The sequence below is a fragment of the Phalacrocorax aristotelis genome, chromosome 6 (genome assembly GCF_949628215.1).
Source record: "Phalacrocorax aristotelis chromosome 6, bGulAri2.1, whole genome shotgun sequence".
Classification (NCBI taxonomy): domain Eukaryota; kingdom Metazoa; phylum Chordata; class Aves; order Suliformes; family Phalacrocoracidae; genus Phalacrocorax; species Phalacrocorax aristotelis.
The window spans coordinates 28818531-28836706 of NC_134281.1; the positions used below are offsets into that span (position 1 = coordinate 28818531).

At 39.0% G+C, this 18176-nt stretch overlaps 1 protein-coding gene across 2 annotated transcripts in view; it reads right to left on the minus strand.

Annotated features, from left to right (window-relative positions):
- The window catches only part of PLA2G4A (phospholipase A2 group IVA), a 93658-nt gene that overhangs the window by 69833 nt on the left and 5649 nt on the right, over positions 1-18176 (minus strand). For both annotated transcript variants that reach the window (XM_075096754.1, XM_075096755.1), the window contains exons 2-3: positions 6805-6901; positions 6500-6640 (exon numbers count right to left, since the gene is read on the minus strand). In XM_075096754.1, the coding sequence (XP_074952855.1) occupies positions 6500-6532 (33 nt within the window). In that variant the 5' untranslated portion in view covers positions 6533-6640; positions 6805-6901. The remainder of the gene's footprint in view (positions 1-6499; positions 6641-6804; positions 6902-18176) is intronic.

Below are 18176 nucleotides of genomic sequence, written 5' to 3' on the forward strand. Positions count from 1 at the left end.
ATGCATACTGCACACACAAGGGATATAGTTAGTAACGCATGGAATACAACTTTTTAGTACCCATCAATTTTCAAAGTGCAAGTGTCTTTAAGACAATGGAGGGAAGGGGAAAAGCAAGCTGTTAAAATATTCACAAGCAAATTTGATGCAGTTTCTGGAGCTTCCTGTTTCCTGCAAAGCCTAAGCACACAGCAAGAGCTGCCTTTCTAGGAGCAGGTCTGTCCTGAACAAACTAGGGAAGCAGAAAAAGGCATGACATTAAGAAACAAAACCTTAATGAAAAGAGGTCAGTAATTCACACCTATTGTTACTTTATCTGCATAGCCATAAATTTGTACAACCTGCTGAATACCATTATGAGAATCACAATTGCATATTGCAAGGCAGACAATACTGGCCTTTACAGGGACACAGTACAGGGCTCAGGGGTAAGTTTTACATATCCTAGCCAGGATTAGGTCTCACACAATTGTCTCTCAGCACTTACATCTACACTGCTATCTTAAAGACTTAAGACACTCTGACTGCCCACAGTGCCTAGACATTGACTCATGCACTGGTACAACCTAGAGGGCACCAGCTCACTCTCCTGAAACAGAAATTTGGGCACCAGGCGGGGCCACCTCACACCTGAGCTCAGCCTCTACAAAGAGCATCAGGTCCAAGCTGACTGGCTTTTACAGCTCAAGCCACTGTACCAAAAGCATACCTCCTGGGGACCTTAGATAGTCACCTATAACATATAGTGATACACCCCTACCTCAGGTTTCCATTTCTAAAAATCAAAGAGTGATATTTTCTATCTTTTTCTAACCACCCGTTCACTTTCTGAAATACATTAAAATGAACGCTGCCTCTCAGTCATTAGGCCCCAAAACACCTAATCAAATATTTAAAGTCTTACAACATCTTCTAATCAGAAGGAAAAGGGGGAAGTACTAGAATCAGGAAATTCATTGATATTTATTTACTGTGATAGACAACACCTTTGATATGGAACATGCAACATACTTATTCAAGCTGTGCCTTGTGCTTTCTTGCTAAGTTTTCATCTGGATACTTTTTTTTTTTTTTAAATGAACAGATAAGCCAACAAAACCCCTCAATCCACACAAGGCTTAGCTTTCAGCAGTGGCACATCCCACCATTTAAGCTACTGCTACTTCAACTGCTAGACTTTGTAATGACCTTCAGGTGGTTCTCCTAACTATTTCAGAACTGGTTGCTACAGCCAGGCCTCATTATTTCACATCTACAACATGTTACACCCAGAGACTAGAACCAAATGGGATCCTTCCAATACAAATAAACAAAAAAATGATTACATATAACCTATAAGAAACTGTAAATTTTCTTAAAAAAAAGCCCAAAGCAATCTTCTAATGCAAAAGTAGCTTGTGAATGCTTAAGTAACAGTTGAGTCAGGACACATTGAAAAACAATGCAAATGATACCAACAAACTCCTCCACAAGTCTGTAGTCTACAGGTTTGCAAAGGCATAGCCACGTCACCGTAGCAAAATATCTAGGGGAAAATGCCTACAGTGATACTGAAGGTTATGACTTCACTGCAGACACTGCCTGACCCAGACACTGAATCGTTACATCTTTATTAAGGCTGTAATCACCCACATGTTGTGATGACTGCTGGAAGCTCATTTCATGATAGTCTGCCCAGCAGTAGATGCCAACTCTGTAATTTTTCTCCTGTAAGCTGTAGGAGTTGTCTGGTTCAAAGAACAAGCAAGCAGGCAGGAAGAAAACTGTGGCAATGTAAACTGTTACAAGTGGTATGCTGTGCAATGACTATTTTAGTAAGTGGTTCACCAACCACAGTAAAAATGGAATCCAGACTCTAATCAATTCTCCCAGCTGGGACTGTTAACTCACTTCAAGAGTATCAAACCCAACAGAAAGGGCTTAGATGCGGGAATTCAAAGTTATTAAGAAGCAACACCTATTTAACAGCCTGCCTTGTGCTGACATGAAGGCATACCAATGATTTCACGACATCCATCACCTTATGCACTGCAGCTTCCAAGAGTGGATGGATTAAGCGGAAGGAAGATGGGACTTCTTTCTGAACAAACTTCTGCCCCTGCCATGTGGCAAAAAGAGTCCAGAGTTTTCCACCACAGCAGGGTAAATGGGGATTTTAGCAGGTACCTGGGAACAGCTGGTACTACTGCAAACACAACTATGTAAAGTTATCCCAGCTCTGTCATTTACCCTGCTTCAAGAATTTTTACAAGCTGTGAATCTGCAGAAAACTCCCACTGTCCCTTGCTTCAGTTTGCTTCTTGAAAGTGCTTGAAACTGCTTTATCAGTGTGTGCCACCTTCGCACGCACATCAGATCCCTGATGTGCCGGTTTCACAATACAGCACTGGCCCCAGAGTCTGTTCACACAGACTGATGTAGTTCCTTTGCCATATACAAGCTTATAATTAAAAGAAACAACCTAAACTACAAACACACCACCCATCTCCTTATTCTTAGCTGTTAAGAAAGAGCCTGTCCTCACTGGAGACCACAAATCAGAGATCACTGAACGTTTAGCAACAAAGAGGAGGACAGAGCTATAATTAAGTTACAAGTACGGGACACGGGCGCCCTGAATTGAGTTCTCAGCTGCTGTGTGGAACTCATGCAACTCTGGTGCCCCTCAATCCTGGCTGCAAAATGGGGATACTCCATGTTGCTCACTGACAAAAAGCACTTCTGTAAAGTAGTTTTCTGGCATCTCTTAGTCTTCTTTATGAAACTTATATGCCTAAATAAAATGCCTACCATCAAAACAAGGCCAAACCACCTCTTACTAGTGTATTCTCATTAGAGAAGTATAGACATTATCATTATTTTCCATTATAAGTTGGGTAAGTGTTTTGCTAATGTTATTATGAGAACTGCTTTTTTTATTGACTTACGCAGCAAACCATCATTCCAGCTCTTGTTCTGCCATGGAAGTTAAGTCTAGTTTAAGATCTGCTATCCTCTGAAATTAATGCAAGTACAGAGAGGTCTGGCAAAACTGAAAAACATTATCTTCTTTCCCCGTGCCTCACCCAAAATAACACACTGAGGGTTATAATTATGAGTTATTAGTTTATTTTAGTAGTTGCAAATTTCTTCCAAGCATGTGATTATGGCCAAATATTATCTCCCTCAGTAAAACACAAAAAAATACACAAAGATACACAGGAAGATCAAAAGCCTAGACCTTTTCTTACCCCAAAATAAACGGTTTTTATGCAATTTAAGTGCAATCGGAAATTAAGGCAATTTTCCACTTAGGATCCAGTTTCTAAGGGTATTGAGGCCTAATTGTCCATATTAACAGATAACATAACTTTCAGAAGCATCTTTGGAAAGACTGAGTTCTAAAGAAGTCAGATGCTCCCTGAAAATACAAGAAGTATATTGACTCTGAATACTTTCATAAATCCAGCCCTTGCTAGTTTAGATGACTAAGCTGCATTTTCTGAAGTGACTTATGTTCAACTTAAGTCTTGATAAAAATCAGTACATTGCCAACTCCTCAATTACTTCTGAAAAATAAGACGATGGTATATAAATCACTTAACCATTGCAACACTGAGTGGAGCAACATCTGCATACTTCTGAAAAAATCTGAGCCAGGTTAAAAAATTCAGAAACTCACAAATAATTCACAAATCTGAATCCTATCATCCAAGTGACCTAGCTTTACATATGTGTTCCATTTTACCTCCTCTTTATCCATAAATTTAGACAAGAAAGGAGGAAAAAAGTTTTCAATATGCCTTCCCTGAACAAGGGTTTTCTGAATTATGGAAACTCATGTAGATGGTATTTGCTCTCTACTGGTTCAATCCACAACACTTTGCAAGTATCCTGCACAGCCATGGTTCAATACCTCCTGTTCGCACACCACAGCTCTCCACCTCTAACTCCTCCTCGTCCTGCCTCCTTTGTTCCTCTCCCACCTGTGACTGCTTTGTTCCCTCACAGTAAAATTTCCCTAATTATCTGATCTCCTCTATTTTACATATTACTGCATTTGTATGTACATAAACATCATTACCTTCCCACCACGGGACTGGGAAACAGAACAATATGCTAAGATCACCTGTAACACCATTGGCTTTTACCTACTAACTTTCCACACTCACTAAGAAAGCAAGGTATTTGCATGCATTGAATATAATATTTTTCATATCCCAGAATGCTGAGTCACAAAATGTAATTCAATCAGGAGATATACTTGCACATGAAATACCAATCAGGAAGCTCTGGTATAGATAGATTGTGTAATAAGTATTTATTACTCTTACTTCCTTAACATTAAGGACACTTGAGCTGATGATTGGGCTGGACAAATGAAAATGTTTGCCTGTTTTCTTAAGTAGCAGATTTTCATAAAGTCCATGCTCTTCTTTCACAGGGAATTACAATTAAGACAAACATTTGTGCATACACACACACAATTTTTATCCTGAAGTGATTATTCCTACTGTTATATTTATCCCCCATATCAATGTACCTGAAGATGTATTACACATCTTTATTCTCTGAATCTAAAAGCATTTCTGGTGCCGTCAGTTCTGTCTGCACCTGCAGTAACTTTGTGAAAGCCTTATTTTATTCCTCTGAGTTGTTCATAAAATGAGAAAAAGAAAAGATAAATAAAGAGATTGGAAAACACATAATAGTTAGCAGAAGGACTTTTGGAAAATGCAGAATTCTTTTGAGTCTTTTAATGCCAAATGTCATTAAAAATCCAAGATTTTTGCATTGATATGAGCCTGCTGCCCTTAACCGTTTTAAATTTTAGTAAGAATTTCCATGCAACTTCAATTTTCAAATTAAGAAACCTCAGAGATTTCCACTCACTTCTCAAGCAATTATAGGATCAGCTCTTGCATTAACAGTGTTTCTTCCTGCATTAGCAACATTCCCACGGCAGCAATTCAGCATTGCCAGAAAACTGTAAATATGAGTACTTCTAAGGCTCATTTTGTTCATTATGGTTTACATATTGATATCAAAAAAATCTTTTACGTTAGTGATTTAATGAAATGTAACTGAGTGCCTCAGAGACCCCTCCCATATAGGTACAGATCAGACCAAGCATTCCATCCAGGAGAGGGCACCGATGCAGAAAAGAATAAGTTAGTGTATTGTTTTAACACTGTTAAACACAGCAACCTGAAAGTTGTCTTTACAGCAGCATTCACAGAACTACAGAGTGAGTAAAACTCAAGTTTGACATCGGCTGGCTGCAAACTCCTGCAAAGGATGTGACTGCGTGAGGTAGAAACCACATCACTGATAACAGATCATTTCAAGGAAGCATATGCTGTATTTTTAGCAACATAAAAGTTCAACGTTATGACAAGTGTGGTAACTATCTTTGAGAGTATATGTCACCTTTCGTGCCATGAGATTCTGGGACTGTTAAAAAAAGTGCTTGATAGGAACACGCCCAGCTTATTTCAAGATTTCAGTCTGAGCAGGAATTGCAATTTCGGTGTTTTACTTTATAAAGTCACTGAAGCATAGATATTTGTGAATATTACAGCCAAAAGACAGTGTTCAACAAGATGCTGAGCCACTCCGCTGGCTTGCCATATAAAGGGCAGTTCTGCTCCCACTTCCCTGCTCCTCCTACACTTGCCCCTACTTTTCTACTGAGATGGGTTGTGCTCATACGGTTGTACCCTTCCCTTGGGGCAGTTCTGACAGCAGAGAACTAGTCTTTTGCATTGAACTGTTTTTCTGCCAATTCAGCAAGGTCAATTGGCTCACTCTGATCAGATACTTTTGTGAGCTGGTACAAGGGATGCAGCAGGAACATTGGAATAAAGCAGGAATGAGGGAGCAGGAGCTTTTGGCAGCAGTGTGTCACTGAGTGGCACAGATCTTTTACTTAGAGATTGCAGGCTGTATTTGGAAGATTGCCTTTAAATCAACATCACTGGTACACACTAGTTTAAGACCTAAATACCCCAAATTGCCAACTTTTCCCTTTTCATCAGTATGGATAGCGGGATAAGAGTTATTTGGTAATTACAATTATAAAAAAAAATTTTTACTGCAACAGAGAAAGTTAGACATGTGATGTTACTTTTGCAGACTACAGTTCAGTTTGACAATCAGCATGTGGAAAAACTTGTAAGAAATAGTCAACTACAGGGACCTTGCTGAAACACTTTGAACAGGCAAGTCCTTCAGAAAGATACCCTATGACATCATACCCATGAGGCTGTTAGGAGCCTAGTTTCATTTTGACTTACCCATGAGCAAATACACTCGAACTTTTGAAAAACTAACTTGAATCTTTCAAAGTTCATCCAAATTTCTGAAGAAATCTGCTCTAACCAGATTTACCATTTCCTTAAGGAATTAATGATAACTTTAATGCTGTGTGTTTATTTAGGATAACTTCTAATAGGATATATTAAAAGAGACAGTATTTATTATACAAGACAGTATGACTAGAATAGTCAAAGCTACTTACCACAATGTGTTGATAGGGATCTATGACAGACATTTTTGCCTTAAGTTTTATTCAAGACAACTGTCAAATGTCTACTTCAATTCTACGCGGAAGAGGCTTCCCAGTTTTTCAAAGCAGAGTTCAGTATAACAGATCCTTTAACTATTAAATAATGAAAAAAAATCATTAAAATTCTTTTGTTCCTTTTAAACTATAGTTTGTTACAGAGCAAATTAGTTCCTCCACATTAGGACTGTTCTCACAATTCATTTGTTTACCATGAACTGAATTTCATATAAGTTATTGAAGTATAGATATTTACTTGCCTGAACTAGAACTTTCTTGTGCTTACTTCCTCTACCTCAGGGTAAAAGCATGAAACAAATATCTTGAATTGCAGTCATCCAAGTGTTTCTAGCAGTTCTACAGATAAACAAAAGAATACAGCAATTACGTTTATCCATTACAAACATTCAAATGTATATGCTTCCATGCATTACAATCCTAGTTAAGAAAATCCGTGTTTAGTTAATAGCCTTTTTACTATAGTGACAAATTCTTGGTTCCCATGCTTTGCTTCTATATTAAGATGCTCACATGGTCAGGACAGGAGAAAGATGAAGTTCCTCTTTGTATCCTCCTCATGATACAAGGTGAGGTACAAGGATGTGTCCTGTACTCACACCAAGGAACGTGAATTTCGGAACTGAAAAGCCAGTTGGAGAGCACAAGCACAACAGTCAGCAACTTGCACCAGACAACTGCAACCCTCTGCAGTAAGGGTCTGTTTAGCAACTTTAATGCAGCTTTCCATACCTTCACTTTGAAAGCTTTTTCCACAAACAGCAAATTCCTCACGCCGCACCTCACTGTGTCTAATAATAGAAAACAAATTCCCGCATCTAATCCACAGCAACAGCACAGGAGAGTTCATTTGGCAGCTGCTCATTTAACTATAAACAAGAAGCAATAGTGCCCTCTGTAAACCTGGGAATTCCAAGTGAAGCTCTGTATAAGCCCCCTGGCCACCCCAGCTGTCTACAGAGATCCACAAGAGGCTTTCATAGGCAGACTGCAGGATTTAAAACAGGTTCTTCATAGGCCAGTTTTCTTGTCATGGTTTAATCCTGGGTGGTGACTGAGCACCACCACACTGCTTACTCGCTCCCCCACCCCAGGGTGGGATGGGGGAGAGAATCAGAAGAGTAAAAGTGACAAACTCATGGGTTGAGATAAAAGCAGTTTAATAATTGAAATAAAATAGTAATAATAGAATATACAATGCAAGTGATGCACAATGCAATTGCTCACCACCTGCCAAACAATGCCCAGCCAGCTTTCCCCTAGTTTATAAACTGAGCATGACATCATATGGTGTGGAACATCCCTTTGGCCAGTTGGGGTCGGCTGTCCTGGCTGTGTCCCCTCCGAGCTTCTTGTGCATCTCCAGCATTCTCAGTCAGTAGAACATGAGAAGCTGGAAAATCCTCGATTTAGCCTAAGCACTACTTAGCAACAACTAAAGCAAAACAGTGTGTTATCAACCTTATTCTCATACTAAATCCAAAACACAGTACTGTACCAGCTACTAGGACAAAAATTAACTCTATCCCAGCCAAATCCAGGCTATTTCTGAACACTTTGTGAAAACTTCTACTGAAATCAGAGGGCACCAGAGGCCTTAAACTTCATAACTGTTTCCAACTATCAAGGTAAAATATATTTAAGAGAGGTTATCCCTTTCTGCATCTCTAAAAAACCACAGAAACTGATGGACAGGATCAGTTCTCATAGTCAGCTGGACCAGAGCCAGATCTGAAACATCAGCAGAAGCTTCCTAGTGCAAACAAGAGCAGCACCATGTGGTCTCAAGGAAATGATTCCTAATCCCCAATTTTGAAAGGGCAGAATAAGCCCTAAAGAATGATGATTTATGTCACTCCCAAAACCCTTGCTCTTGAGCAATTATATGCAGGCATTCCCATAAAAATTTTGTTTCATTATGGTCATTACAGCATTACCATATCCCTTCTTTGATCCTGACAGCCCTAACAATAGCTTGAGAAGAGAAATTACCCTGGTTTTATTTATTTGCTATTATCTAAGGAAGTCTGAAAGACTTTAGCTTATATACAGTTCATAGTTTTCATTTAAGGCAGCTCAATGCCAGGGCAACAGGAACAAGCTGTCTTTATCACAGAAAGCAAGTAGCTTTTCAGACTTAAAGGAAGCTCTCAAACACACAAATCCACAATTATTTCTCCTACTGTAATAATAATTGCAAAGACTTATTTATATTAAAATTTTATCAGCCAAATTCAGCAGTGGCATAAACAGGCAGATGGGAAGAAAACAGCATTGTGTTTATAGGCACACTGTATCACTGCTTTGTTATATTCAAGTTTATTTTACCTCTGTCCTACTTAAAGTAGGACATTGGAGGACCTTGGTAAACAAGCCCTGCCATATTAGTTTTTGAGGAAATGTTGCAAACTCCAAAGGCAATCAAGAAAAGGGAACAGTGAGGGCTACCCAAGCACTGCAATGAAGAGGAAATTTGTAAGTCATAGAACAGAAAATACACTGTTTACCCTAACTACACAGCCAACTACCAACAAGTTACCATGCGCATTTTGAGAAGATACACAAAACTAACCTGAGGATACTGCTCTATCTGTGGAAATAAGAAAATGGGTTAGGTCTAGGACAAGAAGCCTAGTCTGAGTTATTTGCCAGCATCCCAGAGGCTGAGTTCCAGTTCTCCAGATCATCATTCAACTGGTCAACTGCCTTAGACATTAGACCATCCTTTCTTTTCCTATAACCCCCTGCCTCATTTATTTCAACATCTACAGGAAACACATTTGTGATCCTGTGAACAAGTGTCTCTGACTACAGAGCTGTAACGAATCCCCACGTGCCGCCTGTCGTCCTTGATGAATGAGGCAACGATCATGCAATCACGTAATTAACAACTGTATCACAAACACACATGCACAAACTGCAAGCTAAAGATATGCAGGCAGAGTCTCTGAATAGGGAGGAAAGGGCCAGGGAACAAGTAGACACTGATGTGATACACAAAGCCTAACATCCTTGTTTTCCATACAGCTCCAACCAATAGCATGATGGATGCCAGCTCCAGACACATTGGTATCACTCCAAATTGGAGCTCCTGATTTGCTGTCTTAATCAGTCTTTCAGGATGTGTTAAAGAGGCGGGTACCCAAAAACAGGCACCCAGTGCCATTTCAGACATGTGACTGTACCAGAGGCAGCCTGGGGCTGGCAGATGGACAGGTATCCATGCTCTGCCAGAAGCCAGCAGGACATCTGAAGTAGAACAGACATCCATGTTTAAGTGGCTTGAATACTTATGTCCTTTACAGTGGATTTAATTCAAATCAGAGTTACTTGACCCTAATAAAATTACACCATACCCTTCACAAGCTTGCACTATGTTATCAATGGAGTACAGGTTAAGCACACTAATATATTTCTGTATTTAAGGTCTTAGTGTGGCAGAGGAGCCAAAATACCGCACTAACAGAAGATATCTATTATGCTCATCAAAGAGCCTTAAAGAAAGTCTTGAAGAATGTTTAATTCAAATATCTGCAGTAAACAGAGTTGTGATCCCCAAATCATCTCACTTAACACTGTCCATCCCACAAAGCCTAATGGAAAAATCATCAACCAATTAAGGACTGCATCACAAGCATATACAAAGAACTGAACTTGAGGGCAAGCCAGCAGCAGACCAAACCTTGACAGATTGCTGGGAAAGCAGCACCTCTAAGCAGATCTTCAAGGACACTGTAATATTATTAACATGTATTGTTTTGTTTCCCTGATATCTGGTGGTATGGCATTGTCTGCGAACTGTGTTGTTCCCAGGGCTGATAGCATGTCTTCCTGAAGGACTAGCAAAGCGCCTCACAGGCAGTGCCTCTACAACAACATAAGCATAAATTCTGCCAATTCATAGAGTATCACCAAAATTAGCTAAGCTGGCCAGAATTCTATTGACAAAGTCCTAGTTTACAGGTTGTAGAAGTTTACAAAACACCAGAGCAAACAGCCTCTTGACCAGGCCACAGTTTAACTTGGTCATGTAATACACAGACAGGCTCCTGTTACATTCTTAAAATTCACTTTCACCCAAAAGCGAACTCTACTTTTGCCTGTCCAAGAGCATTTTAATTAACACACAGTGTCAGACATCAAAAGCAACATCAAAAGTAACAAGCTAGTAGTGGATAGGCGGACTGGTGTTTAAATCGAGGCTCTTCTATGATGTCAGCTCATTTTCACTTGACATGGCAGACTGAAACGGATAAGGGATTATTGTCTTGAAAGACCAACAATAACAGAGCAATTCTGCAAAAAGTTGTTACACACACAGACAAAGATTATTACTGGAACATTTTCATTCTTAGTGTTGATCCAGTAAATTCCTACAGATAATTCAGTTTTACTGGATACGTCAAAGACAAAGGACAAGAAAAATAATGAGATTTTTCCACTTCATGCTGAGTATGAGCTTACTCCACAAGTTAGTCTCACCAAACAGAAAAGCTCTGAAAGTGAGTAAAGCACATGACAGTATAAATATCACCACCAGAACACATCCTCAAGATTGTAAGAAAATTAATAAAAGGAGATTGTTGATATCAAGCTGGCCAATTCTTCTTAAAAAATCAAAGACACGGACAATTAAAAAAAATAAGTGAATAAGTGCGACTCACCAGTACAGTCATTAATGCTCAATCTAATATGATAAGAGTACAGGGTACAGAATAAACTACATATTGACTCAGGCTTTTGGTATGAATGTCGCCATCCATGTTTATCAAATCATATTACAGAATTTTATTTGGTTACAGATTGATTCTGCGATTGTAGAACAGAAATAACAAATAATCTGTTTCTACATGATTTTGCCTACCATCCTGGAAAATCACTGTAATGTTATTTCTTAATTTAGGTCTTCCCACACAAGAAACAAGGTTTACCTCTTACTCTTTGTAGAGCACCCATCACTTCATTTTCATCACAAATGAGAAAGTATATTCTTTGTTGATGTGCAATGACTGTTCTTCCCATGCCTTGCTAAGAGAGCATGGGTGGAAGGAAGGATTCTGAGCAGAAAAGCAAAAAGCTCAACCTTTGTGCCATATTTCTGGAGGATGCTCTGGGGTGAAATTTGGCAAGGAAGCTGACACAGCATAAATAGCCAGACAGGAGATTTTAAGATTGGGAAACCACGTTTGACTTCCTGCTAAAGAGGACGTAACAGATGAAAAGATTGTGAATCTCCTTGTGAAAGATGACCTATCAGCCTGTAAAGCAATTACTGAAACTACACATGATATGCACTAATTAAGATTTCCTTTCAACCGAAGGAGAGCACTATAGAATACCCTTACAGCGCTGAAACTCTGGAAGTGTCACAAACCTTTAGCAAGGTAAATTTACACCTTATCTAGTACTGGATGCTACCTCAGAGGCCACGAGCGCAAAAGACAGAAGTGATAAAATAACCAAGCCAGTTCTCTATATACAGCTGCCCAGTACCTCCTGGAGAGATCCACATTGCTGTAACCTCCTGTAACAGAAGGCCAGACTTGGTAATTCAGGGGAAATCAAACACGTTCCCATAATAAACTTAATTAAGCTGGATTTAGTCCAAGAGAAAAAAAAAAAATCCCTGTCTTACATTCTGTAAGACCTTACCAACAGGAATAGTCCAGAGGCTGGAATAATTTCTGCCTGAATACCTGCACCTGTTTCACATCAGTCATGAAGCCCCCAGTACATTCCCTATCCAGCCAAATACTGTATATTTGCCACGAACACTAACTACAGGCCTGAAAGAAGCAGCAACTGACTCAGGACATGATGGGCTGCCTTACAATTACACTTCTTACACAAAGGAGAGTTAACAAAAAACACTCACTGCAACAGTGTGCAAGACATTACAAGAAAAAGCCACGGCATCATACATGATTTTACTGTACAAGGAACCTTGAGAAATATTAGAAAGTGGAACTGCGTAAATACAAAGTAAGGAATTAATTTATTCTGAGAAAGAAAGAGTTTCTTAATACCTTTACATAGCTGTTCTCCAATGTCTTATATTTTACTTCAGTTGAAATTGCACTAGAAATAAGAAACAGCCTGGAATGTAAAAAAAAAAAGCTTGGAGTCCCTCCGCTGAGAATATTCATTTAAAATGGCTAAGATAACTGTCTTTCTACAGAAAACCAAGCCACAAAACAGATAGTTCAGGTGGCAGTCTCAAAATCTGGCAAAAAATAAAACTGAAGCAGCTGATTAGTAATCCCCACTGTGTAGGTCACACTCCCTGTAGCTTACGTGGGAAACAGCCAGCTTGTTTTTCCAGCAAGGCGGCCAAAAACCAAAGAAGAATGTGAAAAACCTGATTGAAGATCCATGAAAATGAAGAATTTTTAGGATATATTACCCACAAAAACAGTTACAGTACACTAGTCAAGTCCCTCTATTATTTACACAATTTCAAGAAGATCATCTATGTAGGCTATTTGCTACATGCACACTGCAGTTAAGAAAAAGCAAGATTAAAAAATGCCCAGCGTTTCTGTACAGTAGGATTTTGGAATTTAGTTATTCCACAAATAAACTATTTATGTATGCCAGTTATTCATTTCAGGGTATTCTTACTTTTGGAAGCCCAATTCAAGGCAGCAGCAAACAAAAACTCACACTTCAAGATAATGGGTGCCCCAAGTACCCAGCATGTTTGGAGTTTCAAGCCAGGCTCTCCAAAATGGAAAAACTCAATACCAGTGGCAGCTTTAAAAGTGTTGCCAAAAATGCAAACACTTAAATAATAACTTCTAAAAATTAATCGATACACATCTCAAGTGCAACACCTCAATGGACAAAGATGTTTGTTGTCCTTTAAAACTTAAGTGAAGGGAAGAAAAGAAAAAACTCCCCTGCATTTCACTCTTACCTGGATCTTTGACAAAACTCTCCATTTCCTCTACTGTGCTGCAGTACGCTGGCCACGGGCTGTTGCCTGCCAAAACCTCCAAGTACAGCCTTTAAGAATGCTCATTGGTACTGTGGAAAGAACCATTGCTGAATGTTTTAGGGCACTAGATTTAGACTCCAACGATCTGAATCCAAACCCTTCACTCTCCCTTGGTGACAACAGGGATGTCACCCAATTGCTAAGTATTTCTGGGCCAACACCTTTTAAAGATTTTATTAAAATAATGGAAAGTCTGGTTCTTATATATCTTTAACTTATCTACACCTTCATTCCTTCTTTTGCTTTCCTGCTGTAAAATAGGGATGGTTTAAAAAAAAAAAACTCTAGGGAAAATATTAGAATAAATTTTTATTTAAGTATTTATGTTTAACTTTTGGGGGAAGAGACAAGCACACAAAGCTGTCCAATGCTCTGAGGCTTCAATTGCAGATGACAATCCTTCTGCATTATAGTTATGAAGTGATTACACACAAAAAAACAACCACAAGAATAGCTAAAAATGCAAGGAGTTGGTGAAATTAACAGCTGGCTTCTGTTCAGGTAACACATGTCAACAATAAAACAAATCTACCTGAAAGTTAGGCAAACATTTCCTTTAATCTCTGTTTCAATTCTTTTTCAATTCAGTTGGTATCCAAAGCAACTTATCTAAACTGCTCTTTTCTTCTGAATTTCCTGGCATTTCAGTGCAAATTGTAACACCAGCCAGCACACACAGGCTGCTGTCATGCTGGCACTGCAGCAATGGAGAAAGGACTGCACACAAAAGGTGCATTTTGTCATCTTATACTCTGTGTCTGTACAACATGACTCAACATTACAACTTCCATGTTCTGGTTTTGGACTATTTAGTCAAGCTATGAGCTCTGGTCACCGTCTGCAATAAAAGGGGACAATTGTGCTGCACTTCCTTTCGTCTATATGATCATAACGTTAAAAGCATGATGAAGGAGAGTGACTCAAGAAAATTTCTCAGGGCTTTCTAGTAAAAGTAGTCATGAACAAACTTCTGATGCTAAGATTTTTCAGCCTCTTTTAAATGATGTGAGTAAAGTTTATATAGAAATACTTTATGGCTACTGCCAAGCTGGAGTTTGAGTGAGTAACATAAACTTGTTTTACACACAAACACATAGACACCCCTCCTGCATACGTTATTCTTGAGGGAGAGACTAAGTGGTAAACTTATATTGTGAAAGATTTCTTTGCAATTTTAATATATAATTTTATAATAAAAAAATACTAGGCCTAGCAGAATAGTCCAACTGCCCTATCCATTTTCTTGAGAAGACTGCAGTGGGACACTTTTGCTATAGAAAGTGCATCATACCAGTGTCCTTCATCTGGTATCTAACACCCAGCTTCCACATGGCCTGGGGTAAGGTCTGCCTGAGCCCACACAGCCAAGCCTCTAGGTGGAAAGGCCTTCAGTCCAGGATTTGAGCTGTTACAAAAAATTTCCAAGTTACGAGCTTGTGTTTGAAGCCAAACTTACATTGGCAAAGCATTTACTCAGGGCTTTTGATTTTCTGTACAAATTCAAGTAAGACTTTGTCCCCTCCTCTCCTGCTGAAGAGGGCAAGCAGAGAGCTATCTTCCTGCCTGGCAACTGCACAAGGGAGTAGCACGTTATTCTGCCCCTTCTTGAGCTTCCTCTTTCTGTACCATGCCTCTCACCACTTTGCCAAGGCTCTCTGTTACCCTATCATCTCTGCCATCTGTGCTCCAGCCAACAAGTGCCTGTGCCTGCTCTTTTCCCAGGGCTATAATAGCAGTGTCAAAATGGCATGAATTTTCTGCTCCACCACTTCCACTGAGTTCAGAGTAACAGCAAAAACACCAAGCTGCTGCAAGAGCTCTAGTACAATCTCTCTGATTATTTAGGAAGAAACCTTTGAATAGGGTGATGCTTGGTTCACTTTTAGACAACTACCTCAAGTGCTACTGTTAACAACACAGCCAAGGTCTGAGAAGATCAGGAGAAGGATCTAAGCCACTATTATCAGATGCGCAACCTTAGCAACTAAGGCTTTGGAGATGGGCTCAAACTGAAAATAACATTTATATTTAATATATTTGTGGAAAAAAATTCTATTTATCATAAGCAAGAAGATATGTCAAGCCTTACTATGATCTGATCCTACCAGTACCAAAAGGTTACCTACGCTAATGGTTACATAAAGCAAACAAAACGCAAAAAACTAACAAAAATGTAGTAACTGCTAGCCACCCAGACCTTAAATGTGGCCTTCCGGAATGCAATACAAACAATCCAATTCACTAAGGAGCCACAAACAATGACTCAAGAAATAAATGGACTGCAGTCAAAGTCGGGAAGAACCCCCAAATTTGCATATTCCCTTGTTAAAACTGCTTTGCAAAAAGTAGGGGCATAAGGGGGACTTTTATGCCCTTCTCTGAGGCATAGAGGATTGGTCAGACAGAGAAAGTTCAGCAAAACTTAGATGAGCTATGACTACTCTCTTACCAAACTGTCTAAGCTTTTAACTATTTCTTAAGACACCGAGGGCTTACTAACTCCCTTGCTAACTCAAACTCTCTCAGCACATGAAAACACCATCTAATGTGCCCACCCTGTGCTGAAAGGGAAATGACTGACACGTATTACAGGACACAGGAATCCCCAGTGCAGATGTTCAAGTACTTTTCAACAAGAGTTTTTGTTCAGCTAATGTCAATTTGCCAAAGAAAAAGCTGTCATTAAAGAACTAATCAGTTTTAATAAAACTCGGAGAAGAGTTTATCACAGCTATACTCAAAACTTAATTTAATTCAAAATAGCCAATCCGTACATGGCCAGGTCACTCTCAGTTGGGGAAGAATAATCCTCACCTTCCCATACAATTAATTTCAGAGTAGGCATATGAATTTTGGTCTCCCTCATCCCCAATGCTTGTTCCTTCTCTAGCCCTTCATTTATGCATAGCAAGTGATACCAATAAGCAGGACTGCCCCACAACCGAACATATATTATTCTCTAGCATGCAAAACATTCAGGGTTAAATTCTTCAGCTGAACCATGCAGAAAACAGGTTGGATGCTGCTCTCCTCCCGCACACAGGGGTGTGTTAGCCAGCACTGTCCTGCTCTGCTCTACTTAGCACCATCATTTTTTATAAGCTTCTTTCAGAAACATTTATACAATGTTATGGCTGATCATAGACAGACCTACGTAAAATAGTAATTTTAAAGAGGAGAAAGAACTGAAGGGAGAAGCCAGGGTCAATTCACATGATCCTCCTTACTTTGCATTCACTGGTGGAAAAAAAAGTTTTAGAAGAAACAAAACCTGTTTTCCTTCCATTTTAGCCATATCAAACATCTTTTTCATGCTTGCATTATTTCAGTTCCTAACATAGAAGAGATAATCCTCAGAAACACATAGAAGGAAAAAAAAAAAACACAAAACACCCAAACCCAAACAAAAAACCCCACACCACACCACCAAAACTCACACCTTAATTTTTTTCAGACAACAGTATCTAATAAAATTCACCGCAATTATAGCGGCCGTTTTTCACAACACTGTGGATTTGGGAGGGGAGAGTGTCTAAGGTGAGACTGACACATGGTTTCAGGTTTTTATACACAATTTTGATCCAGATTTGACTTAATGACTAGGAAGAAGCTATTTAATTTCTCTATATCAAAAACATCCTTCTAAAAATTAAGTCTATACTCACTAGGCCACAGAAGAGTTGAAGAGCTCATTAAATTAATAAATTTGGGATTCTTGGAAAAAGGAATTTAAGTATAAAAGGCAAATTAATACTTGGAAGTATGCCATAGTTAAATGTAATCAGTCACTTACCAGGAAGGTCTGTGTGAGCATGTGCTGTTCAAGGTGGAAAATGCCAGAGAAATGCGAGATGTTGTAAAATTTTGCAACTAGAAAAAAACGCTGGGTTTCATTACTGTCAGCACAGACATCACACCAGCTTCCTATAGTTTTAAGGTTAAACTGCTTGGTAAAAAATTAGTGTGTAAGTATCATCACTAAGCACACAGAAGCCCATAAGAATGAACTGGATATAAGAAAAGCTAGGACTGTCTTCCTATCATCTTCCTGGTAGATGTTGTACAAGCTACTGTTCTAGATTGACTTGAGGTTTTTCACTAGTGCTGTTCTTGATTCATAGCAGCAGGGTTCTGGTTATGTGAAGAAAAGGTATTTTTCCACAGAAGATGACAGTCCAAAAACACCATGGTTGTAAAAACTTAGCAAATTCATGCCTTTATCAAAAGGCAAAGGGGTGTTGCACTTAGTGCTCCAGTCAGAAACTCATTATCAATGCTCTTTGGATTAGGAGGAAGGATTCAAACAGAACAGCTACATAATAATAGTTTGTTTCATATGTTACAGAAATTGCCTAGGTCAAGATATCATCATTATTCCAGCTGTTCATTTAAGAAGGCATCTATATTTATGAAACTTTTAAGAATAGAAGTGGCTCTAAAGTGCATTATCTTTTACAATTCTCCATTATAGGTTATTTTTAAAAGATGGTACACAAGTGTAACAACAAGAAAATTTCTAATTAGTTACATTCGAAGAGTATATCTACAGTCACCTACTCCCCCAAATGGTTTGTAGTTCTGTGGTTGATTTCTAACAGAATTGCAATGTTAGGCAGC